Source organism: Artibeus jamaicensis, unplaced genomic scaffold, assembly GCF_021234435.1.
Source record: "Artibeus jamaicensis isolate MK-2021 breed Jamaican fruit bat unplaced genomic scaffold, CSHL_Jam_final contig_519, whole genome shotgun sequence".
In the NCBI taxonomy this organism is placed as follows: Eukaryota; Metazoa; Chordata; class Mammalia; order Chiroptera; family Phyllostomidae; genus Artibeus; species Artibeus jamaicensis.
In genome coordinates, this window is record NW_026521871.1 from 31,954,472 (window position 1) to 31,980,602 (window position 26,131).

General features: G+C 35.6%; 1 protein-coding gene and 1 pseudogene across 6 annotated transcripts in view; both read right to left on the minus strand.

Annotated features, from left to right (window-relative positions):
- The window catches only part of ANKRD28 (ankyrin repeat domain 28), a 201,318-nt gene that overhangs the window by 136,167 nt on the left and 39,020 nt on the right, over positions 1 to 26,131 (minus strand). For 3 of the 6 annotated variants that reach the window (XM_037143952.2, XM_053669212.1, XM_037143951.2), the window contains one exon: positions 16,148 to 16,220. The exons of the other annotated variants lie outside the window; for them this stretch is intronic. In XM_037143952.2, the coding sequence (XP_036999847.2) occupies positions 16,148 to 16,150 (3 nt within the window). In that variant the 5' untranslated portion in view covers positions 16,151 to 16,220. The remainder of the gene's footprint in view (positions 1 to 16,147; positions 16,221 to 26,131) is intronic. 6 annotated transcript variants of the gene reach the window in all.
- Positions 12,337 to 12,886, minus strand: LOC119048312 (60S ribosomal protein L35a-like; annotated as a pseudogene).

The following is a 26,131-nucleotide window of genomic DNA, read 5'->3' on the forward strand; positions in this document are numbered from 1 at the left end:
TTGGAGTAGCTCAATGGATGGAAAAGAGGTAACAAAAGTGATGGCAGTGACCATAGATTAGATTTCTCAGTAAGTGTGGCTGTGAGGAAAGAATAAACTGCACAATGTTTAGCCCAAAAAGGGTTAAAGAAAAAAGGTTAAGATCAAGATGTTGAAAGTTAAAGAAATTTGGTTTTCAAAAAGAAAAGGAAGAGCCCTGCCCCGTGTGGCTCAGTTGGTGGGGCACTGCCCCTTGAAGCGAAGGGTCACTGGGCTGACTTTTGTTGACTCCCGGTCAGGGCATGTGTACATGCCTGGGTTGCACAAGGTTAGGTTTCCAGTTGGAGCATATTTTAGAGGCAAATGACTGATGTTTTTCCTCCCTATTTTTCTCCTTCTCTTCCCCTCTCTCTAAATTTAAATCTTAAAAAAAAAAAAAAAGTAGAGTGATGTCAGCAATGTAGAAGAATAGAAAGTCCACAGACAAACTGACCCATCAACAGTACACAAGACCAATTTCCTTTGTGAGAAATTCAGAAACTAGCCAAGAGACTTCTACACTCTGGGAAGCAACCCAGAGTGTAAAACCAACCATATGAAGGCTGTGGTAAAATCTGACACACCCTTTTGCTCCATTCCCTACCTCTGGCACGGTGCCACACAACTGGTAAGAAATCGCCAGCAGTAAGTTTCTCCTTAGGGAGGCAAGTAAAGGAATAGATCATACACCTAACATTCCAATTGCATGGGGGGGGGGGGTGGAGGAACTGCCTTCTGTCTTGCCAGTCTCCGAGTATAGGATTCAACACACTCTAGATGCCTAGTGATTGCTGAGGACGAAGAAGGTGCTGACAATGAAGAAGGCCGTCTGGTCTATCATGTGAGTAATTCACCATAGCTCCCCCTCACAACTTAGTGCAGAACAAGCAGATCCCAGTTTTTTCACTTGGTGGGGAGAAAGTTGGACCTGGCATCCAACATTCCAATTTTTCTGGGGGTTGCCCAAAGGAATGGCTTCTATCTCATCTGTCTCAGGGTACTGATGAGGCCTGACACACTAGATCCTTGAGGTCTACCGAGAACAAAGACAGCAGTTTTAACCACCACACAAGGACCCACCATAGCCTTCTACTTCCCAGTTCAGCACAGAACAAGCAGCAGCAAAAGCCCAGATCCCGGCTTTAATCTAGGGATGGAAATAATTGGACTAGGTGTCCAATGTTCCAACTTTTCCAATGGTTGTCAGAGGGACTGGCTTCGGTCTCACTCGTCTCAGAGTGCTGATGAGATCCAACATACTATAGATGCCTTGAAGTCACTAAGGACAAAGATGGTGGACTGGACTAGTACAAAGATTTGAGTGGGGCTCAGAATCTATGGCCAGGTTAACTGGTTAGTCTTCCCCTACATTAGATCAATCCATAAATGACTGGGTGACATGGCTGTTTTTCTAATGTACAGATAGCAACACAAAGAGTTAAGGAAGGAAATGAAGAAATTAGGAAACTTTATCACCAAAAAAGAAGATGATATAGTTCCAGTAACTGATGCAGGTAAAACAGATATAAATAAATTACCTGGCAGAGAACTCAAAATAATAGTAATAAAAAATGCTCACTTGAGATCAGAAGAACAATACATGACCAAAGTAAAAATTTCAACAGAAAATTTTTTTAAGAATCCAACAGGAATTTGAGCTGAAGAATACAATAAGTGCACTAAAAAAAAAAAAAAATTCAAGAATGGCTTTAACATCAGAGTAGATCATATACAAGAAAGAATCAGTGAACTCAAAGGCAGATTATTTCAATTTATCCAGTCACAGGAATTTTAAAAAAAGAATTAAAATCATGAAGAAAAGTGTAAGGGAGTTACGAGACACCATTAAGCAAACCAATGTACATATTATAGGGATCAATACAATCTTATACATAGTATAAGATTGAGAGAAGGTCCAGAAAGCTTATTCAAAGAATTAATGGCCAAAAATTTCCCAAATTTAGGGAAGAGAATGGACATCCAGATCCAGGAAGCCAAACGGATCCCAAAATCAGAACTCAAAGAAATCCACACCGAAACACATTAAAATCAAATTGTCAAAAGTCAAAAAGACATAGAGAGCATTTTAAAGCAGCAACAGAAAAGTGACTTGTCATGTAAAAAAACCATCATAAAATTGCAGGGGATAGATCAGTAGAAACTTTGCAGGCTGAAAGTGATATATCTAGTATTCCAGTGCTTAAAGACAAAAGCTGTTAACAAAGGGTAAATGTAAATGGGTTGCAAAACTGTCCTTCAAAAATGAACAATAACTTTCCCAGACAACCAAAGCTGATTTCACCCCCATTAGGTCTGCTTAACAATTTGGAATGAAAGGATGCTAAGTATCAGCAAGAAAACATATGAAAGTATGAAACTTGCTGGTAAAGGTAAATTATACAGACAAATACATAATACCATCATACTGTAACAATGGTATATAATTTTTAATTCTATAAAAAGATGTTAATGAATACATAATACAAAAAGATGTAAATGTAAATTGTCAACAATAATAAAGTACATTGGGTGAGAAATGAAACTGTAGAGTTTTTGTATGAGATTGAAATTATCAGTTTAAAATAGACTATTTATAATAAGATGTTTTATGTAAGCCCCATGGTTATCACAAACAAAATGCTAATAGAAGAACAAAAGAGAAAGGAATCAAAGCTTAACAATACAAAAAAAATCAATGAAAGAAAAAGTTAGCAAGACAGAAAAAGAGGGACAAAAAACCTATAAGATAGGAGGAAAACAAAATGACAACAGCAACTCCTTTTCTATCAATAATTACTTAAAATGTAAATGGATTAAACTAAGCCATCAAAAGATAAGAGCCACTAAATGGATTAAAAAACAAACAAACAAGATACAATATATGCTGTCTACAAGAAAGTCACTTTAGATGTAAAGATACACATAGGCTGAAAGTAAAGCAATGTAAAAAGATATTCCATGCAAATACTTATGAACAGAGAGCAGGGATGACTAATCTTGTATCAGACAAAATAGACTTTAAGTCAAAACTGTCACAAGAGCCCTTGTTGATGTGGCTAAGTGGTGGATTGAATGCCAGCCTGCAAACTGAAAGGTCGTCAGTTCAGTTCCCAGTCAGAGCACATGCCTGGGTTTCACGCCAGGTCCCCAATTGGTGGTGTGCAAAAGGCAACCAATAGACGTATCTCTCACACATGGATATTTCTCTCCCCCCTCCCTTTCCCTCTCTCTAAAAACAAATAAATAATATCTTTTAAGAAACTGTCACAACAAACAAAAAAAGAACATCATACAAACCACAAATGGGTCAATTCATCAGGAAGACACAATATATAGAGACAGAATTAAAAGGAGAAATAGTAATACAATAATAGTAGCTGACTTCAATATCCCACTTTCAATAATGAACAGAACACCTAGACAAAAAATCAACAGAGTTAGCTTGCACACTGTAGATGAAATGGACTTAACAGATATATATGAGACATTCTACTCAAGAGCAGCAAAATATACATTCTTCCTAAGCATACACAGAATATTCTGCATGATAGATACCATCTTAAAATTTGTCACAAGACAAATTTTAACAAATTTAAGAAGATTTAAATCATACCAAATATCTTCTTTGATCACAAGGGAATGAAACTAGTAATCCACTGCAGAGGAAATATTAGAAAATTAGTAAGTATATGGAAGTTAACCAACATACTCTTTAACAACCAACGGATCAAGGAAGAAATCAAAAGAGAAATTAGAAAATATTTTGGAACAAATAAAAACAGAATTATAACATGTCAAAAAATTTAGGATATATCAAAAGCAGTAGTTCTAAGAGGAAAGTTTATAATGATAAACAACTATGTTAAAAAAGGAAGATCTCGCCCTGGCTGGCATAGCTCAGTGGATTGAGCGCGGGCCTGCAAACCACACAATAGCGGTTCAATTCCCAGTCAGGGCACATGCCTGGGTTGCAGGCCAGTTCCCGGCAGGGGACTCATGAGAGGCAACCACACATTGATGTTTCTCTTCTTCTCTCATTCCCTTCCTCTCTAAAGATAAATAAATAAAATCTTTAAAAAAAAAAAAAGGGAAGATCTCAAATAACCTAATACTTCACGGAGCTAGATAAAGAATAAACTAAGCCCCAAGTCAGCAAAAGGAAGAAAATAATATAGATTAGAGCAAAAATGAATGAAACAGAGAATAGAAAAATAATAGGAAAAAGTAAATGAAACTAAGAGTTGGTTTTATGAAAATATAAAGGTTTTCTGCCAAACATTGAGCTAGACTATGAAAAAAAAATCTCACAAATAACATCCAAAATGAAACAGGAGACATTACAATTGATGGCAAAGAGGGGGGAAGGATCATAAAGAGACTACGTGAACTTATTATATATGCCAACAAATTGGGCATCCTAGAATAAATGAATCAAGTCCAGAAACATACAATCTACTAAATCACTGACAGAAATCTAAGCAGATGTATAACTTACAAGGAGTCTAAATTAGTAATAAAAAACCTCCTAATAAAAAAAAGCCCAGGACCAGAGAGATGGCTTTCCTGCTAAATTCTACCAAACATTTAAAGGATAATGCCAATCCTTTTCAAACACTTCCAAAAAATTGAGAAGGAACACTTCCAAACTCATTTATAAAGCCAGCATAATCCTGTTACCAAAGCCAGAAAAAGACACTGTAAGAAAAGAATATTACAAGTGAATATTTCTAATGAACATAGATGCAAAACTCAACAAAATATTGGCAAAATAAATTCAATAGCACATTAAAAGGATCATGCACAGTGACCAAGTGGGACTTAAATTCTGAATACAACCATGATTCATTACACAAAAATCGAGTAATATGCCCTGGCCAGGTGGCTCAGCTGGCTGGAGTGTCATCCTGTGCACCAATGGGTTGCAGTTTCTATCCTGGTCAGGGTGCATATGGGAAGCAACTGTTGGATGTTCTGATATTTCTCTCTCTTTCTCCCACCAACCTTCCCCTCTCTCTAAAATCAATAAGCATATCCTTGGGTGAGGATTAAAAAAATAAGGAAGGTGACACAAGACATTAACAAAAGGAAGGATAAAAATTTTTAAAAATCACATGTCACCTTAGTAGATATAAAAATTTTTTTGAAAAAATTCAACATGCTTTCATGATAAAACTTGCAGCAAACTAGGAATAGAAGGAAATTACCTTGACATAATAAAGGTCATATATAAAAAGCCCACAAATTCAACAATGAAAGACTGAAAGCTTTTCCTCTAAGATCAGGAACATGGCAAATATGCTCACTCTCACTAATTCTTTATAACATGGTACTGGAATTCCTCACCAGATCATTTAGACAAGAAAAAGAAATAAATGGGCCCAAATCAGATATGAAGAAGTAAAACTACTTCTCTTTGAAGATGACATGATCTTATGTAAAAAACCCTTAACACTCCACACACACACAAATATTAGGATAAATCAATGAACTCAGTAGAGGTGCAGGATACAAAAATCAACAACAATCAGTTGTGTTTCTATAGTCTAAGAATTAACTATCTGAAAAGAAAATTTAGAAAAGCTCATTTACAATAGTATCATAAACAATATAATACTTAGGAATAAACTTTTTAAACTAAGGAGGTAAAAGATGTGTAAACCAAAAGTTAAAAAACAGATCAAAGAAACTTAAAATGACATAAATAAATGGAAAGATATCCTGTGTTCATGGATTGGAAGAGATAATATTGTTCAAAAAGGGGGGAAAGATATAGGACAGCAGAATAACTGGGGGCAGGGGAGGAATAATGGATGAAGATCACACAGATGCAAGGAAAAAATGTGGGGATCTAGAAAGATGGAAAAATTTTCTTAAGTTAATAAAGAAAGAACCTTTGTCCTCGGAAATGGTTGGAGGTTGTGATGTGGGTAAATTAGTTGGTGGAAGAGAATGAATAAAGCTGAAAAGGAGTAGGAGTATTTAGTTAGCAGTTGAAAGTAATGGGTTATGGGACCTAGGCTGGATAACAACAAAAATATGGAAGTGAAGGTAGCTTCAGTACATGAGACAAGATAAGAGGGTGTGGTTATTAGACTTATGTGGTTAGAGCCAAATGGCCAGGACACTGGTGTGAAGGTTGTTAAATTGTAAAGTATGATGTTCAAAATCTCATCTATGAAGAAATGAAATCACCCAGATGACTGAGATAGATGTAGAAAACGGGAGTGTGATTTGATAGACAATAGCAACAAGTAATAGAAGGCTCACCTTGATAGATGGCATGTGCCTCAAAAGGAAGGTTTTTACAGGCAGGTAGACTAGTAAATGGAGGACTAGAAAAATACTGACTCTACTGACTCCTCCCAATACACACGCGCATTGCACATACATACACAGAATGAATGAGAATGAGAGAGAGAGAGAGGCATTCCTAAGCCACATCAATACTTCCTGGCTGTGAGTAAAGGAACAGCTGCCACTTGAAAAGACCTCTGGAGGAAGATGTACTTATGAAAACTATGAGTTTCTGTTAACACAGGAGATGGAATAAGAAGAATGCAGATTCAAGTTATATATGAGAACTTAAGGTCTAAATCAATATTCAATGACTGTTTTCAGATTTGAGTCTGGAAACAATTATGTCTTCTCAAAAGTATGCAAGCAAAAAGTGTTAAGCCAAATGTTAACAATGCAGGTAGTTTTCTAAAATATACCAATTATGTCAAAACAGGGAGGAAAGGAGAAAAAAACTCAGTTATCAAGTATGTAGTACTGTACTTATGCAATAAAATAATTTTTGAAAATTAGACTATTTACTTCAAATTTCTCAATACTGCAAGCAGAAACTGAAATTAACCAAAAAATATCCCTTTTGATCTGTCTCCTATCAGTATAATTTTCAGCTGAGATTTATGTTAACTACCTGCATCTCCACCGAGTGACTTATATGCTACCAGGCCCAGGATAAACACATTTCTGAAATATAATTATATTATTAACTGCATAATTATCAATCTTTCAGCAACTTAGGCCCAAATCAGGCTCAATGACAACTTAAGCTCAATATTACAAATTAGTAGAGGGTAAAATTTTTATTCTAAATGAGCTGAATTTCTGCCTTTTAAAAAGATTGAGGAAATGTTATTTCCAATTCATTCTGGTTTCTACAATGTGGTGATAATAGAGTAAATGCAGTCTCAAGTTACTGCACTTAAAGACTGAAGGGAGAAAATTTTCTATTTAAAAATAAAGTTGCTACAGTTACCCAATGTTTACTTTTATAACCAATAATTACATGAGATGCTCCAGGAATTCCAACGAGTACAGTGAGATCAGTAGCTGAAGTATATGCTAGTTATTTCACACACAAACTGGGACTGCACATGCCAAGTCAATTTCAAAGTAGTTATCATTTGGAAAATACTGAAGAAAATGATTCACATCTTTCTAAACTGTAGAAGGGTAAAGAGAAAAATAATGAATGTAACTATTTCAAAATTCAAGTGATGACTCAGAACATTTTTTCATGTTTTTGTTCCTTTTATTAAAGAATGCTATCTAAAATTACCAAATTTTATTGACTCCTAGTCTTGAAATAAGGAAAAAGTGTTTTAAATATATTTCAGTTATGGAATTTGTTTGTATAAAGATTTTAATGCCCATGATAAACTTGTAAAAAGCCATGCTTATAACTTAATGTTACTTCAGAGTAAAATAATGCCAATTCCTTTAGATGTAGTCAATTTTTAAGTTCTTAAATGAAAAGAAGGTGTCCCTATCAGAATTAAAAGCTATCTCATTATTGACTAAGTAGTTAAATCTGTTATTCATTATTATATTATCATGTTTTTGTATGTTTTGTTCACAATTAGAACATTCAACATTGGCAGAATACCTATAAAACTTTTGACCCCGATATAATTTTAATGAGATTTAAAAATTATTAGGCTCATCATTAGATAACTGGCCTTCCACAAAGTGACTACTTTTCTGCATTACAGAATACCAAATGTTTGTTCTTTACTATGAGAGCTATCCTAACTAAAATAAAATAGCATGTCACACTCGACTGACTTATACAATAGAGAGACTTAAAAATAACCAAAAGTGAAGTAAAGTGGCTCTAAGCTATTTGACTCAGTTATTCAATGTTATCACACAGGACACTTAGGCTTCTTCCAGCTTTTCTCTGTCAGATTCCGCATGGCCCTTAGGATAATTCTCTTCATAGTCACAGATACTGTTGTGCAGTAGAAGGGGGACATCCCTGACATTGACTTGGCACACATGTTCCTTTCTAAACAAATCACGTGGTAGGATCACCTCGATAAGCTTATATAACTAGAGACTTGGAGAAGTCCCTAATTATAGGGACAGAGGTGGGATAGAGGTGGGCATCCAAACAAAACTGGGTGCCTAAAAGGAAGGAAGCAGGTTATGGCCAGTGTATAGGTACCCAGCATGTTATTTACAATGCAGAAAAATTAAATCTTGGCATTTTATTTCAGTAGTTTAATTTTCCCACCATTATGAATTAATCTCAACCTGCTAGTACTGAATAATACTCTGAGGACTCTAGAGATGTATTTTTATTTACTTTAAATATTATATTGTTTTTTCCTATTACCATTTATGCCCCTATACCCTCTTTCACCTCCATCCACCTGCCTCACCCCCAGCAATCACCACATTGTTGTCTTTGTCCATGACACTTTTTTAAAGGGGGAAAAACACTAACTAGTAATGTATCTTAAAACAGACTAAAGGTTATCATTTGATAAATGACACTGACAAAAAAGATCGATATGCCTTACAATATGAAATAATTTTACACTCTAATTATGACCAATTAAAATGAAGGTTTTATCTCAAAAATGTTTCCTACTAACCTTACTTTTCTCCTCTAGGAACTAGGGGTGCCAACCTTTTGGTGTCTCTGGACCACACTGGAAGAGTTATCATCTTGGGCCACACATTAAATACACAAACACTAAACAAAGCTGATGAGGGGAAAAAAGGTTTTAAGTAAATTTATGATTTTGTGTTGGGCCACATTCATAGCCGTCCTGGGCCGCATGCAGGTAGACAAAGGTCGAATCACATCCACAATACTGAGATGAGAACACACTCCAAGAGGGGAACCAGGATGAGGGTAGATCTAAAAACCATGTCATACGTGTCAAAGAAGCTGAAAGCATTTTGTCAAAAAATGAGTCGGGCAGTATATGACAGCTTCAAAGCATGTAAAATGCTGTTACTGTGAAGAGATGCCAAACTGCATAGTTCTAGAGATAAGAATTCAGATCAATGAACAATACCAAAGAGGAAGATAAAATCCGGCTCAGTGTAAGACAGTACTTTTATCTAGCATTATTTTGTCTGAAGATGGAACAAGGTGGCCATTCACCTGGGGCAGGGATGAGCATCCCAGGCAAGCTGAACACCTGCCGGTTCTACGAACTTTATGTGAAGTGAGCTGTAACAACATGCCTGTGATGTAGTTTTTAATTGCAATTTCACAGATAAAAATCACATGGCTAAGAAGTGGAGCAAACTGGATTCTAATCCAGGTTTTCTGGATTAGAAATTTCTGGACAGATTCTAATCTGTCTCCAAAGCTGGCTCTTCCTACACTTCACACCCCAAAGAGGAGTTAAATTAGCAGTTGTTAAAGTAGCATATGGGATTTCTGAGTTAGTGAAAACTGATTATCATCTGATTTGATGTCCTTTTCAAAATTAAGATGCCAGAAATGAAAAGTACTACTTCCTTCATTTGTAGGAGCACTTCCTACTTTAAGAATGCTTTCATATCTATTCTCACAAAAATGGTTTAAGGTAAATAAGCTCTTAGCATTCTACCTCAGAGAGGAAGAGGACAACAAAGGTAAATTCCTTCAACTTCCTTCAGGTTTATCTCCAAACATATTTGTTTGTATTTTCAACTCCGCAGATCTTTCATTCATTCAGTGCTTATTTATTAAGCGTGTTTTAACACGCCAGGTACCAAATCTCAATGACTTACAGTCCAATGGGAAGAGCCTGGAGTCACAGAGGAAAAAGTTTATTAAAAAATATTTCCATTTCCTTACAGATCTTACTTTATAAATTCTAGTTCCTTTCTCATATCACTTTTGTTTATCCCTCACTGCTGTCTCTGTTCCTTCCTCTTGGCTCTAGAAAACCTCTCTTCCTCCCTGAACAAGCTACCACTCCCATTTTTTATCTGTTTCACCTTCCTACATGCAATCTGACTTCCACACTCACCACTCAAATTGAAATTGCTCTAAGGTCACCAATAATTATCTACTGCAAAATCTTTGTTTTTCTCAACTATTCTACAATACTGAATACCAACAGTCTTTATTAAGCTCTCTTCTTGCTACCTCCATAAAAATTTCACCTATATTTCCCAACCTTTTTTGGCCCCTTTCACTTGGCTTTCCTTCCTCCACCTGTATTTTATAACACTGGCTCTCCTTTCAGCTCATGCTTTTTCCTCCTGGTCTACAACCTCTTCCTAGACAATCTCATCTATTTCTATAACACCAACCATTACCTACATGATATTTCCAAGTCCTCATTTCTACTCCTAACTCCCCAACTCAATTTCCATATGCTCAGTGGGCCATTTTACCTGCATATTCCATATTATCTCAGATTCAGCATGTCAAAACTCAATTTATCATCCTTAGTTCACTCCCTTAAAAGTGTTGTTTTTCTGAAATTCTTAAGTTGGTTAATAGTAATAGCACCACCAATACACAGTAACCCAGAATATAAAAATAATTATCTCTGAAAGCCTTACCTTACTTCATCTCCCATTTTTAGTCAGTCACCCAGTTCCAGGCATTTTACCAAAAATCTTCCAGAACACTCTCTTCCCTCATAGTGACCTAGTTCAGACCCACTTCAGTCTTCACATTAGTTACCAAAACCACCTCCTAACTGGTCTCTCAACTCTTGGTTCTCCTTTCTCTACCCATCCATCCATTCTTGTAGCAAACATAGGTTCTTTTACAAGAATCTCTTCCTTTATGGAGTATACCTGATCCACACATATACAAGAGACTCAGGACTGGCCAGAGCACCACCCACCTACTGTTAGCCACATGTCTAGTTCAGAAAAGAACATATGATTAAGGCCTTCCTCAGGACTTTACTCTCTTGCCAAGGCTATCGAGAAAGACACTTTCTTTTCTTTCGGGATTTTAAGCAAGGCCAATATAAGCTAAACTGACTATAGCGGGGGGCGGGGGGCAAAGTTCAAAAAGGGTAGGATGTGATGGAGAATCTACTGTCACCAAGTTCTGGATCTAGCTCTGCCTGACCATTCCTATCACCTGGCCAATAAATTTCCTTTTGTGTTTAAGGCACTTTGACTTGTGATGTCTGTCATTTGTAACCAAGAGTCCCTATTAACAACTCTCTATACCACCCATTACTTTTCTAAGTCACAGACAAAATGTTAATTTGCCTACTTTTATTTAGTCAACTAAACTTCGTTAAAGTACACTGTATACTGAAGACATCCACCACTGTCTTGCCTTTTAAGTTTCCAATATATAAATGTACTTGTTGCAATTGAAATAGACCAGGTTATTCCATACAGCTGTGTCTTTGTACATGCTGTTCCCTCTGCTAGAATGTTCCCTTCCTACCTTTTAACCACAAAATATATAGTAGGGCTGTATAAAATAAGGCTAGACAAATTAGACAGGGGTCAAATCATGAAGGCCCTTGAATGCCACCTTGAAGTGTGTACATTTTAATCTGCTGAATGATGGGGAGACCACTACAGAATTTTAAATCAAGAATGACCATCAGATTTGTATCTCATAGGCCTCATTGTGAATGCAGTGTAAAGGATGGCTTAAAATGAGGTGATACTAAAGTCAGAGAAAACAAGAGCAGGCTACTGCAATAGTCTAAGCCAGATGCCACAAAGAATAATGAAAGGAATACAGTGGGACTGCTGTGGAGAAAAAATATTGCCAACCACTATCAATAGCACTGGTTAAATCTTTCAAAGTTTTTAAACTAGCATTTGTTCTTAAAAGGATGTAGACATAAGGAAATAATGTGAGGCCTGCAAAAATTTACATTATCAAGATTTTACTGAATCATCATTGATAACAAAACATTAAAAACCTAAATGTTGACCAATAAAGTGATTTAAAATATAGTATATATCATAAAAAGAAACAGTATTTAGAAGCAAAAATTGTAAAATATAGGACAATACTCATAAAAATGTTAAGTTGAAACACAATACATATACAATATGATTCTAATGATGTTAAATAATAATTTTTTTTTACTCTTTAAAATAGATTTTATTTACTTATTTGAGAGGGGAGAGGGAGAAAAAGATGAGAACCATAGATGTGTGACAGAAACATTCATTAGTTGGCTCCCCTTTGCATCTTGACCAGGGAGTGAACCTGCCACCCAACCATGTCCCCCAACCTGGAATCCTTCGCTTTTGCCATAGGGCCCCCAACTGAGCCACACAGTCAGGGTTATTATTTACAAGTTTAAATCCTGGAGGGGTACAGCATTACACAGATTCTGTGTCCAATGGCCTTAGCAGGAAGGTTGCTTCGGAATTTAGCACAAACCATGCCACTGTTTCCATGAGCACGAGTTACCTTTCCCTAGATTACTCTGGTTTTGTTTGGTTTACCACCAGGAGTCACTGTGTTGTTCTTTGCTTTGTACACATAAGCACATCTCTTTCCTAGATAGAATTCAGTTTCATCTCAAGCATAAACACCTTAGATTTTAAGAAGAGCTGTGTGCTCCCTCTGGTTCTGGAGACCCCATGTAGAGCCAGCAAAAATGGCCTTGGATCACAGCCTTCCAGACATATTTGTTGTTGCAGAAATTCTGTTCCTGGCAGGCACCACAGGGTTCAAGACGGCGAAAAAACAATAATAAATTTTTTTTAACAGCAACAATAGATTAGTCAAATCAGTGCTAAGATTGCGGGTAATTTGTTCTTTCCTTCATAAGTCTATACATTTGTTTTTCTCTGAGTAACACCACTCCTTAGTCATGATTTCCTAAACTCAATCACCACCTTACAGGTAAGAAAAATAAGTCCTAGAGGAGTTAAGTGACAAAAGTTCACATTCCAGTAAATAGTAAGAGGGCCAAAATTTGAAGACTGCAGAAGGGAGGACTCACTATTAAGCAACAAACCTGCAAAGACAAAGCTATCAATTAACCCGCAGCTCAAGAGAATCTATAGTAGGCAGGCACTTAAAAGAGAAAAAGCCTGTTGAGAATTTAAACTCACTAGGTTACAAAAGCCTCTGAATTCATGCCTCAAAAACTATCAAAAATATGCCCTAACCAATGTCACTCAGTTGGTTGGACATCATCCCTCAAAGCCAAAGGTTGCCAGTTCAATTCCTGGTCAGAGCACGTGCCTGGGTTGCAGGTTCGGTCCTGGGTTGGAGGGTGTACACGAGGCAACTGATGGATGCTTCTCTCACATCTAAGTTTCTGTCTCTCTCGTCTCTCTTTCTCCCTAGCTTCCTCTCTATATATAACTAAATAATAAAATCTTTTTTTTAAAAAAAATCAAGTAGCTAGTAAGAAGACTTTAAGAAGGTATAATTTAAAGTGCTTGTTTGTACAACTTTGTTTTTTATATAAACAATACTTCAAAGAACAGAAAAGGAAATGACACCAGACTGGAGAAAGAAACCTCAGAGAAATGTGTTAAGAGAAACTCATGTTCCAGAGTTGACACTTACTTTGCCCATTAAAATATAAGCGCATGATCTATTGCATCAGATTATTATTTTCTAGACTTGGGATCTCTATAACCTTGATACAATCCCAAATAAACTCTACAGATGTAAGTATTTAATTCATTCAAGCATGATAACTATCAAAAAGTCACTTGGCAACTAACAAAAAAGAATTTGAATATTTGTGAAATAAAAGTGTTCGACCAAAGAAGTTTCTCCTACTGGACAGGAAGGAGAATGGTCATCAAGAACAACTTTAAAAGTCTGAGTTATCTGTATTTTTTTCTAACACTACGAATTAAGAACATGTCTTTTATTTAGATGCAATTTAAATTACAGTACCACCTAAAAAAAATCAAAACATATAAAATGTGTCTAAGGTGGTAAATTAAAGATGTTAGAATATACAGTCAGGTATACAGCTCTTAACAATTTCATATTAAAGGATTTACTTTTTTAAAGTAATAATTACTGTATATTATATCCAAATGATGGTTATGCTTCAATAGTTTTAGTGAAGCATATTTAAAACTATGACCATCTATATGACCAACTATACACTACTATCTTAATTTCACTGTTCTTTTTGGTGAATTTTTAAATGATTCCTTATGTAAATTTAGAAAGTTTGCAGAAACCAATGCAAAAGCACCATCCAGTGGTAAAAGATGAAAATTACAACTTATACAGTGATTACAAAGCAAAAGGAGTGGAATTTGGGACTATCTGGTCTCCAACATCCATTTCCAGGAAAGAAAAAAATAAATAGGGCCCTGGCTGGTGTAGCTCAGTGGATTGAGTGTAGACCTGCGAACCAAACAACCTCGGTTTAATTCCCAGTCAGAACACATGCCTGGGTTGCAGGCCAGTTCCCAGCAGGGGACGCACAAGAGGCAACCGTACACTGATGTTTCTCTCCCTCTCTCTTTCCCTTCCCCTCTAAAGATAAATAAATAAAATCTAAAAATAATAAATAAATAAATAAATAGATAAATAAATAGGCGATATGATATTGACAGTGTCTGTTATTTGTTACCATTTTCCCAATCAAATCTTATTCTTACTATTTCAAGTTCAACTTTTCTTTTTCTGATGTTTCCACTCATTAACCAAATGCTGGACTGAATTAGGAGTATTTCAAGATTCATCCAAAGCCTTAACTGCACCAGAGATTAGAAAAATGGTTTATAAAGAAGAGAAATTGGGGGTGGGGGTGAATTTCCAATGGAATTCTAATCAGTAAAAGCCATTCAAGGTAACAACAAATTAGAGGAATTTTTTTCCTTTTTTAAATTTGGTAGAGTATCCTGAAAAGCCAGGTAAAGATTCGCAATTGGTCAATTCATACAGGATTCAGAATTTCTAATGAGAATATTAATCTTTGATAATCAAAATTATTCCAATTTGAAGAACAAAATAATGTTTTCCCAATTAATCTGCTCCCCTACCAGTACATAGATGCATAAACATTTCAGCTTTCCATGTAACTGTAACAGCTTTCTAATCACCTCCTGCTCCTTAAAAAACACGTAAGAACAAATTAAAACAACAACAAAAAAAACAATAAAGGTGATTCTTTGTTTAGAAATTACTTTGCATCAAGGCTACTTACTATCAAATGGTATTATCATTTGGATAATAAAATAGTTAACAAAAACTACAGAAAGTTGCAGCCTGGTAATGGTAAAGAAACCACTTACTGGGTTATAGTTTCTTCCTTTTTACAGAATCCTTCAACATTCTTGACTTTCAAAAAAGCCTAATAATTCCAATGATATTAAACTAGCTTACAGAGTCTACCACCTCTAACTTTTATGACTTTTCTCACTACTGTCACTAAAACACAGGAGTCACTCATATAATTAGGTTCCCCAATGATTACTGAATGGCTAATCTAAATGTCTGTATCGCAAACATATAACATGTAAGAGAATTAGCTATGAGCAAGGTATAGCTCATACAGCTGGATGAGAGGTGAGTGAAAACATCTAGTAATCCATAGTAAAACATCTAGTTTTATCCTTTCTCAGGATAAAACTATTTGCAGTACCATTAGTTTCAGCTATTTAATGTTCTCTTCTCTAAGCTACAACATAAGAGACTTCTAAATTAGATTTTTAAGCCCCCTCCAATGAAAATTTATTTTAATTATTAAGTAAGTTGCTACATAAGTTTTCCAGGAACACAAACAAGGCCTACCACACAAAGTTTCTACCACAAAGGATTTCGGCTGATACCAAGTATTTTTCACATACATATACACTTACGTATAAAAGCTAAGTTTAAGTTAGGAGGTATAAATAGCAACACACTAATGAATTACAAGAGCTGCCTATATTACTGCAAAGGGACCACCAGAAAATAACCTACCATAATAGGAATCCCCGTACTATTTTCCTCTGGTGGAATCAGTAGCTGTATTGTTTCAATTCCACTCTCAGGCCTGTAGCAGAAAATAGGTATCAAAAGCAAGAATATGCTAACACTAGCAATGAAGGGCTATGTTACAGAAATAACTAGTACCTTAAAACACTGACTTATTAGGTAATATTAAAAATCTTACTAATTCAGAACTTGGTTTTACTGCTCTATCAAGAAAAAAATTATTAATCTGTATAATAAGATTGTTTATTAAGGTTTTTATATACGAACCAATCCTTACTGTATTCTCAGAAGTGTTTCAAAAGTAGTGAGTCTTAGAATTGCTACCAAAAAGACATTCTCATTTTTAAAAAGGAAATTATTCAAATATATTCACTACCTAACAATCAAATAATTTCATAGGGGTATCTTAATATAAGAAATGATAAAGTATAAAATATCCACTCTATATAATTCCTGAATATTTAAAACATGTTCATTTTAGAAATATATAAATTTAAGAAATCACAATATCTCAAGAGAAACACTGGTAATTATTTTATAACATATATAGTAAAATAACTGTATAGTAACTTGCTTCTCCTCATTTTCCTCCACTTAACAATGTAGACTTTTACCCATGTCCTTAAATATTTCTCCAAAACACTTTCAATGATTATATATATAACATTACATTTAAAAGTAGTATCTTATTGTATTTAACGGATTTCCTAAGATTAAACACGTGGATTGCTTCTATTTTTAAGTCTTTACCTGAGGATATGTTGACTGATTCCAGAGAGAGAGAAAGACGGGGAGAAGAGAGCGTGCGCGAGAGAAACATCAGATATGAGAAACATCAACTAGTTGCCTCCTGTATTCACCCACAACCTACGTATGTGCCCTGGCCAGGATTTGGATCCACCTACAATATTTTGGTATACAGGATGACACATCAACCAACTAATCCACTCTGCCAGGGTTACTTTTTTTTATTCTCACATAGTAATTTTTACAGGATCTTATGCCAAAATGGCTTGTCTTCAAATAAGTAAAATTACACCTAAAATATTCTGGAAACATTAATTCTCAGGTGTAAGAACCTAGTAAGAACAAATGTCAGAATTAAGTTCCCTGTATAAAAGTATGCTGACTACCAAATTTCTTATCAGTCTGAAAGAATCATCATCTTTATTATCTTTGTCAATCACTGCTATGTTCTAACATGCCTTTCCAGTATGTTAGAAGATAGATACCATCCTGTCCACTCTGGTGGGTAGCTGTAGTTAAGGTCAGTTACAGTTCTAAACATATTAAATCTATTACTCTCCTCTAGCCAAAACTCTTTATGAACAAATTAACCTCATAAAAATATTAAAGGGACATCACTACCATATTGATGTAACAGAAATAGTACTATTATTAATACGCCATTTGGTGGCAGCAAATACAAAAGAAAGCAAATTTGCCAAGCACTTCTATTTATTGTGTTATTACCAAAGTCAGTCTTCCTCTAAGAGTTTCAAATGAAAAATCATGCTTTATAGGTTTAATAGTTAGCGCTTAATCTTATGTTAATAGTCAAGATCAAAACAGTATCATGAACACATTCTTAATAAACTGATTGAAAACAACAGCTTTGTGTTACTACATCACTTATAATTAAATTTACAATTTGTCTCAAAAACTGTGTGACCTTGATATTTATTTAAAAATGTAACTGTGATAGCTTTCATTTGTACTAATATATGTACATGAGTGGGAAAAGTAGGTTAATAATATAATAAATAAATAAATAATAGAAGTTTCACTTACTCACAACTATACCCTTTTACCCACCTGTGTGTGTGTATCATGTAAAAATTACAAGTTTCTTACTCTAACCAAATCCAGCTAGCTTAGCTTCCCAACCCTTTGAGTAACTTACTCAACAATCATTTGTTAATAACTACTTATGTGCTAAGTACAGCAGGGAACAAGAGAAATAATGTGTAGCTTCATGAGGCTCACAAAAAAATCTCCCATATATTCCTTTTTCCAGACTTGGAATGTGGGGTAATAAAAGTCCTGCTTGAAAACCAAAGTATTATGTAAACATAAAATACACAAATATTATAGTTACCCTCCACATACAATTTACAATAAAAATACACAAAAAATTAGAGAAAGAAATACAAGAGGGTTTTTTTGTATGATAATTGCCTTAATGTCTTTCTCTTTTATTGAAATATCAAGTTACTTCAAAAGAAAGAATGCTTGGTGCCTTTAATTTACTGCTGTTTATTCAAATCCTCAAAATATTAAGTAACTAAAATAAATGAATTACATCAAACTAAAAAATGTATGCAGAGTATTTTTCACACAGAATTATCACATGACAAAGTATGTCAATGTTTTTAGTTACTTATTTATAGTAAAGCATTGCTAAAGTGTCTCATAATCCAAGACATAAAAAAGCAGGGGATGGGATCATGACTGAATGAGAGCTGAGATTAAATTTGTTTATATACTGACAGATTAACCATGTAGTTAAGCACATCTGAACACTGTAAAAAACCCAGTCTTCCACAGCAAAAAGGAGTTGTGTCCTATTTACTACAGTATATTCAGCTGGCTTTGCTTATTAGCATACAACAGCAATGAACGACGTCATGCGTGAACATTTCTCATACTGATGACTGGATCTTGGCAGCAGAACAGAATTTTAATTTTCTTGTTTTTCTGTTTTTATCAACAGGACACAAGATTTTACAGGTTAAAAATTAACACTGGGAATTTCATTTGGTCTAACCTAATCCCAATTATTCATGACATAAATTCCTTGAGGGCAAGTACCTTTTCTTATTCTCCTCAAAATGCCCATCTTCTAATAAGGGAGAAAGGTAAGTGAAAAGGAAACAGCCAAGCAGTGCAGTAAGTGCTCTAATAGAAGTTCATGTGTTTATGCCTTAGAGAAGAGAAGGCATACAGACATACACACATACAATGCATTAGAAATCACGAGATATACTAGTCAATAATGAATGCTGTCAGAAAAACTGGAAGTTACCTGAAAAATAAAATTAAATAGAATTCCTTAGCTTAGTGATCAATATACTGAGATGTACGTGTTTAAAGAAGTATAAAAATACTAGGAAACTAATGACTGATTTCTCCTTAAAATGAAAAACAAGACAGGGATACTCCGCTCCCACCACTCTCCTATTCAATATCCTACTCGAAGTCCTAGTGTCAGCAGGCACAGGTGATTGTCTATGTATAAAATCCCACCGAATCTCAAACAAAGTTCCCAAAAGTAAATTTAGCAAAATTGTAAAATATAATTATATTTCAACATACTACCAAGAGAATTGGAAACCAAGAAGTTAAAAGCAGTAGTATTTGTAATAGCACTCTCAAAACTAAAATACTGATATAAATTTAATAAAATGTGTGTGGAATCCATATGTTAGAAACTATAAGATGTTGATAAAGGAAATCAAAGACCTAAATAACAGAAGAAAGATACCACATTCATGAACTGAAAGATTCAATATTGGTACAATGTAAAATTTTCTTCCTTTAATCTATAGACTTGGTGAAAACCTAATCAGTCTCAGTGTATGTGTGGAAATATTCGAATAAGCTAAGTCAAAACTTTATATGGAAAACAAAGGAACTAGAAGAGCTAAAACAACTTTTAAAAAGAATCAAGTTGCAGGTTTCAGACTCCTCGAAAGTTATAGTAATCAAGAGTATGACAAGATGAAAGAAGAATAGACAGATCTGATGGAACAGAACAAAGAGTCCAGAAGTAGAGCCATACACACATGGTCAAGTGATTTTTTTACAAAGGTGCAAAGGTAATTCAACAGAGAAAAAAAGAATCTTTCCAACAAAATAGTCTGGAACAACTGTGTAATTCTTTGCAAATAAAACAAAACCAACAATAAAAAACATTTAGACATCTACCTAATAATATTATACCCAATAAAGAATTCAAAATGGGCCATAGACCTAGATTAGATGTACAACTTGAAACTAAAAAAATTCTCAAAGAACATACAGGAGAAAATCTCTGTTACCTTGGACAGACAAAGATTTCTTGGAGACAATATCAAAAGTACAGTCCACATATTAAAATACTGATTAATTTAAATTCATGAAAATAAAGAATTTCCTGCTCTTTGAAAGACATCACTGAGAATGAAAATACAGGCCACAGACAGAGAAAATACTTGCCAATTATATGATACCATAAAGAATTCATATAACTCAATAGGAAAATCCAATTTTTTAAGTGGGGAAAAGATGTAAACGGTTTGACACTTAACCAAAGACACACTGACATAAAGATATAGAGACATTAATCATTAGAAAAGTGTAAATCGAAGCACAAGGAGATGTTATTACACACCTACTAGAATGACTTTCTATAAAAACTGATAGATAATACCGCATGCTGGAGAGAATGCAGAGCAATTAAAATTCTCATACATTACTAGTAGGAATGCAAAATGGTAAAATCTTTTTAAAAAACAACTTTCAGTTGCTTATAGTTATTCATATAATTAATGTATAACCTAACAATTCTACTCCTGGGTATTAACCCAATAAAATAAAAACTCATAGTTACCAAAAAAATCTGTCCATGAACATTTATACTGGCTTATTCATAATCTCCAAAACCTGAAAATAACCCAAACATCCCTCAGCTAGAGAATGGAAAAACGTACTGTGGTAAATCCATGTAATAAATACTATTCAGTTACTAGAAAAGGAACCAATCAATGACTAAACACACCAACAACAGAGACAAATATTAAATACATTATGCTAAGTGAAAGGCTACATACTGAATGATTCTATTTCCTACGACCTTCTGCAAAAGACAAAACATTAAGGACAGCAAAGAAATACACAATTGCTAGGAGCTGGAGACCTGAAAATGGTCTAAATACAAAGGGCCACAAAGAACATTCAGGGGTGATGCAAGTGTTCTGTATCTTGATTGTGGTGGCCATTACATGACTGTATGCATTTGCACAAGCTCACAAAACTACACTAAGACGAGTACATTTTACTCTATCTAAATTATACCTGAATTAAAAAAGAAAAATAATAAACATATTAGAATAAGCCATAAGAATTTTTAAACAATCTCATAAAATACAAAAACTGAGACGATGTAAAATTTAGAAGACATAAAAAATCCATAAATTTAACTATTTAAAAATATTAAATTTCTACATTAAAAAATATTAACCACAAAGTGAAACAAATGACAATTATAAGGGGAAAACACAATCCACTAGAAAAACAGGCAAAGAACATAAACAAGTAATAGAAAAGGAAACACAATATATGAATATATTTATATACAATATTTCTGTATTATGTATAAATATATAAAGAGACGTTCAACCTAATGTGAGAAATTCAAATTAAAATTATATGGATGTACTATTATTCGTCTCTTAAACTGCAAAGATCAGGAAGCCTGAAACTGCGTAGGTCCCAGAATGAATGACATATGAATATAATCTCTGTGGGACTGCAATTTGTCATCGTCTAGCAAAACTGTGAATGCGTATTTTTCTGATATGGAAATACATTTCCACAATGTATTTTTAAGAGAAAAAGCAATTTAAATTACAATCTATATTACATGCTACCTTCTGTTTAGCAAAGAAAGGAAAAGAAAACGTTAGTATTTGCTTTTATTTGCATACAGAAACACTGAGGTGCATGGGAAATGAAGTTATTTATTTGGAGTGGGTTGCACAAAGTGGAGGACAGACTTCTCAATTACAGCTTTATTTGATTGAATTATGTGAAGGTGGAAGGAAAAAGGGAGAGGGAGGAAGAGGAATTTATCATGATATATTTGCACATGACCTATGAAGGTATTATATGATAAAGAATTTGACTGGTTTTTGTCCTGAGTTCCTGTGAGTTTCTAAACCCTTGGAATTTCCTAAGTGACAGGTGTCTTTATTATTCCTGATGAACCCTTAGAACCACATCTGGGTTTATGCTAATGAAGTGACTCACAGTAGGCCCCTAGATTGTTCCAGATTGTGGCTGGCCATGCTGGAAAGAACCACCATGTGATAAGAGGGTCAGGGCTGTGGGCCATGTGATGTTAGCCTGACCACCTAAACTTCTGATCTCTGGGGAGGGTAGTGGGGCTAAAGATTGAGTTAAATCTCTTGGCCACAATTCAACACATAATTAAATCCAATATACCTATAAATTGAATGCCCAATCAATCATTTTGACACTGAAATTAGTTGAGCATCAATATACTGGAGGAGGATGTGTCTATAGGACATGGAAATTTCGTGTCTGGGACTTCTCAGACCTATGAGTCTCTCCTATTTCGTGTTTCGATTTTGTTCTCTTGCTATAAAAAACTGAAATCCTAAGTACACCACTTTCCTGAGTTCTGGGAGTCGTTATAGCGAATTATGGAACCTGAGGGAGCAGTGAGAATCCCAAAATTTATAGCCAGTGGGTCAGAAGTGTGGGTGGCCTGGAAACACTGGAGCTGCAGCTGGTGTCTAAAGTGAGGAATCTCTGGGAGGACCAAGCCCCTACTTGTGAAGTCTCCAGAACTGCATTATGTAGGTGGACTGCAGCGTTGTTTGTGTTAGCAAAAGAACAACTTACATATCAACAGGAAATGGGTATGGGTACATAACAATGAAATACTAAGCACCCATACTCTATAAGTACTGAAGTAGAATAAACTCAAGATACTGGAGATAGAGAAGGCAAATAAAATGTACAACAGGGACTAGTACACTACCCACTGTGTGAATGGTAGGGAGGAACAGATATCTGACTACAGAATCACAAACTCTTTAGGGATAGAGAAGAAAATAATGGTCAGCTATAGTAAGGGAAACCAGATGACTTTGGGATGACTTGGCTAGAGGTGGAAGGGACAGTTTTTACATTATACCCTTTATACTCCTTTTAAATTGTGAACCGTAATTACCTGTTAAATTACAAAACCTGCAGAGATGAATCAGATGCATACCAAAGGTGAGAATTACAACAGTGATTCACTCAAAAATATAAATAACTGAAGTGTATGAAGGCAGATTCATTCTACTCTGCCCAGCCTGCTTTTTTCCTCCAACTCAAAATTTGACAGACCAATTAAATTAAAAATTTCTGTAGGAGGAGCCCAGAAACTCATACTTTTAAATAGTAATTCTCATTCAGAGCCAAGATGTAGAGCCACTGATAGGAAAGGGTTACTAAATTTGCAAAGCATTGTGCCAGCCAAACTGACTTGATGCAATAGAAATATTTCCCACCCTAACAGGCACAAAGCAAATAATCAAGATATACTACTTCACAAATGGGAACATTAATTTAGTCACATAGTACTGTAGAAAAAATAATTTAAGAACAATCATCATTAGGTGAAAGGATGAAGCAAAACGGACCATCCTGACATGTACATAGATTAATACCATCACTAAGAATGAACCCTCATCATGTCTCACATGCTGTGAGAAAATATAAAGTTGTGTTGTATATTCAAATCTAAGTGTATATGCTATATCAATACACTAACCTATAATATGTATGTCACAGAATAAGTTGGTAGGCTATATGTATGTAGACATCTGCTTATTATACTTGACGTATTCTTGCTTAAAAAAAGGAGTAGGGAGCCCTGGCCAAGTAGTTCAATTCAGAAGAGCATTGACCCAATAAGCTGAAGTTGCAGGCCCAATCTCCAGTTAGGAAACATACAAGAAACATCCAATGAATAAATATATAAATGGAACAGCAAATCATTCAATCTTTCTGCCCCCCCCTAAAATCAGTAAATAAAAAAAAAAATTAAAAAATCAAAAGGACTCAAATCCCACTTCTAAATCTACCAATTTACATTAGAAAATAGAGGAACATGCTAAAGGACATCAAGAGGATACAATTAGCCAAGTTAGTTAGTATGTAGGAAATTCCATAAAACAAATCTAATACATGGATTTTTTTAAGGGAAGACGGTACTGTTACAGACCTAAGAAACCAATCATATGTAATGTTCAGACTTTGTAAATTATTCTAGTTAGCTTTAAAAACACATCTGACAAGAAAAAAATGTAATAAACACTGATTTTGCTTCAATATACTCCAACAAAAATTTGAGGAATGGTAAAAATGTTGGTAATTGCTGAAACTGGATAACCAAATTCACAGGAGTTCATTAATAATCTCTGTGTGACAAAATTTAAGAACTAGGGGGACTTCTGCCAAGATGGAGGCGTAGGTGGACACACTGTACCTTCCTGCACAACAAAGTTTTAGCAACAAAAACACAGCCAAACCACAGGAAATTGAACTATATGGAAGTCTGACAACAATGAACCCTTCGGCCAAACCGGTAAGAGGGGCAGAGCCAGCAGCAGAGTGGGGTCAGGCAGGAAAGATCCACGGGACTGACCCGGGCGTGCGACCCAGGCATGCTGGCAGCCGTGGGCAGATCCCAGGTGTGGAGGGGCGGGAGGACCCACTGAGGACGGACGCAAGACGATGGACCCACTAAGGGCTGATCGTGGTCACACATTTGAGCGCAGATAAACGGGTGAAGGAGCCAGCAGTGAGACGGACAGCACAGGCCCCAGCGGCAGGAAGCGGCAGAGGGGACCGCCACTGTCCCTCTCTGACCTCACCCCCACATACAGCGTCACAAACCAGCGACCTGGGTGGCCCCGCCCTGGCAAATACCTACGGTGCCTCTCCTCATACAGGTGCAAACAGAAAAATCACGGCTCAAGAACAACTCAGAGCCCCAGAGCCAATAAATCTAAGCGATGAAGAAATAGCCAAACTTTCAGATGCACGGTTCAAAACACTGGTGATCAGGATGCTCACAGAACTGGTTGATTTTAGTCACAAATTAGAGGAACACATGAAGGCTAAACTAATTGAAATGAAGGGAAATGCACAGGAAACCAATAGTGATGGAAAGGAAACTGGGACTCAAATCAAAGGAGTGGACCAGAAGGAAGAAAAAAATGACCAAACAGAAAAGGATGAAGAAACAAGAATTAAAAAAACTGAGGAGAGTCTTAGGAACCTCCAGGACATCTTTAAATGCTCCAACGTTCGAATTATAGGGGTACCAGAAGGGGGAAAGGAACAGCCACCAGTGGAAAACTTATTTGAACAAATAATAAAGGAGAATTTCCCCAAGCTGGCAAAGGAAATAGACTTCCAGGAAATCCAGGAAGCTCAGAGAGTCCCAAAGAAGTTGGACCCAAGAAGGAACACACTAAGGCACATCATCATCACATTAGCCAAGATTAAAATGAAGGAGAGAATCTGAGAAGCAGCAAGAGATAAGGGGACAGTCACCTACAAAGGAGTTCCCATCAGACTGTCAGTGGATTTCTCAAAAGAGACCTTACAGGCAAGAAGGAGCTGGAAAGAAGTATTCGAAGTTGTGAAATCCAAAGACCTACATCCAAGATTGCTCTATCCAGCAAAGCTTTCATTTAGAATGGAAGGACAGATAAAGTGCTTCTCAGATCAGGTCAAGTTCAAGGAGTTCATCATCACCAAGCCCTTATTATATGAAATGTTAAAGGGACTTACCTAAGAAAAAGAAGATAAAAAAGATGAACAGTGAAAGGACAGCAAACTCACAGTTATTAAGAACCACACCTAAAACAAAAGCAAACTAAGAGGACAGCTAGATCAGGAGCAGTACCATAGAAATGGAGATCACATGGAGGGTTAGCAACAGGGGAGTGGGAGAAGGAGAAGGGGGGAGAAGGTACAGAGGATAAGTAGCATAGACGGTAGGTGGAAAATAGACAGGGGGGAGGGCAAGAATAGTATGGGAAATATAGAATCTAAAGAACTTGACACACATGGTCATAAACTAAAGGGGGGGAATGGTAGGGATGGGGGTGCAGAGTGGAAGGGAATGAAGGGGGGAATAGAACAACTGTAATGGCATAATCAATAAAATACATTTAACCCCCC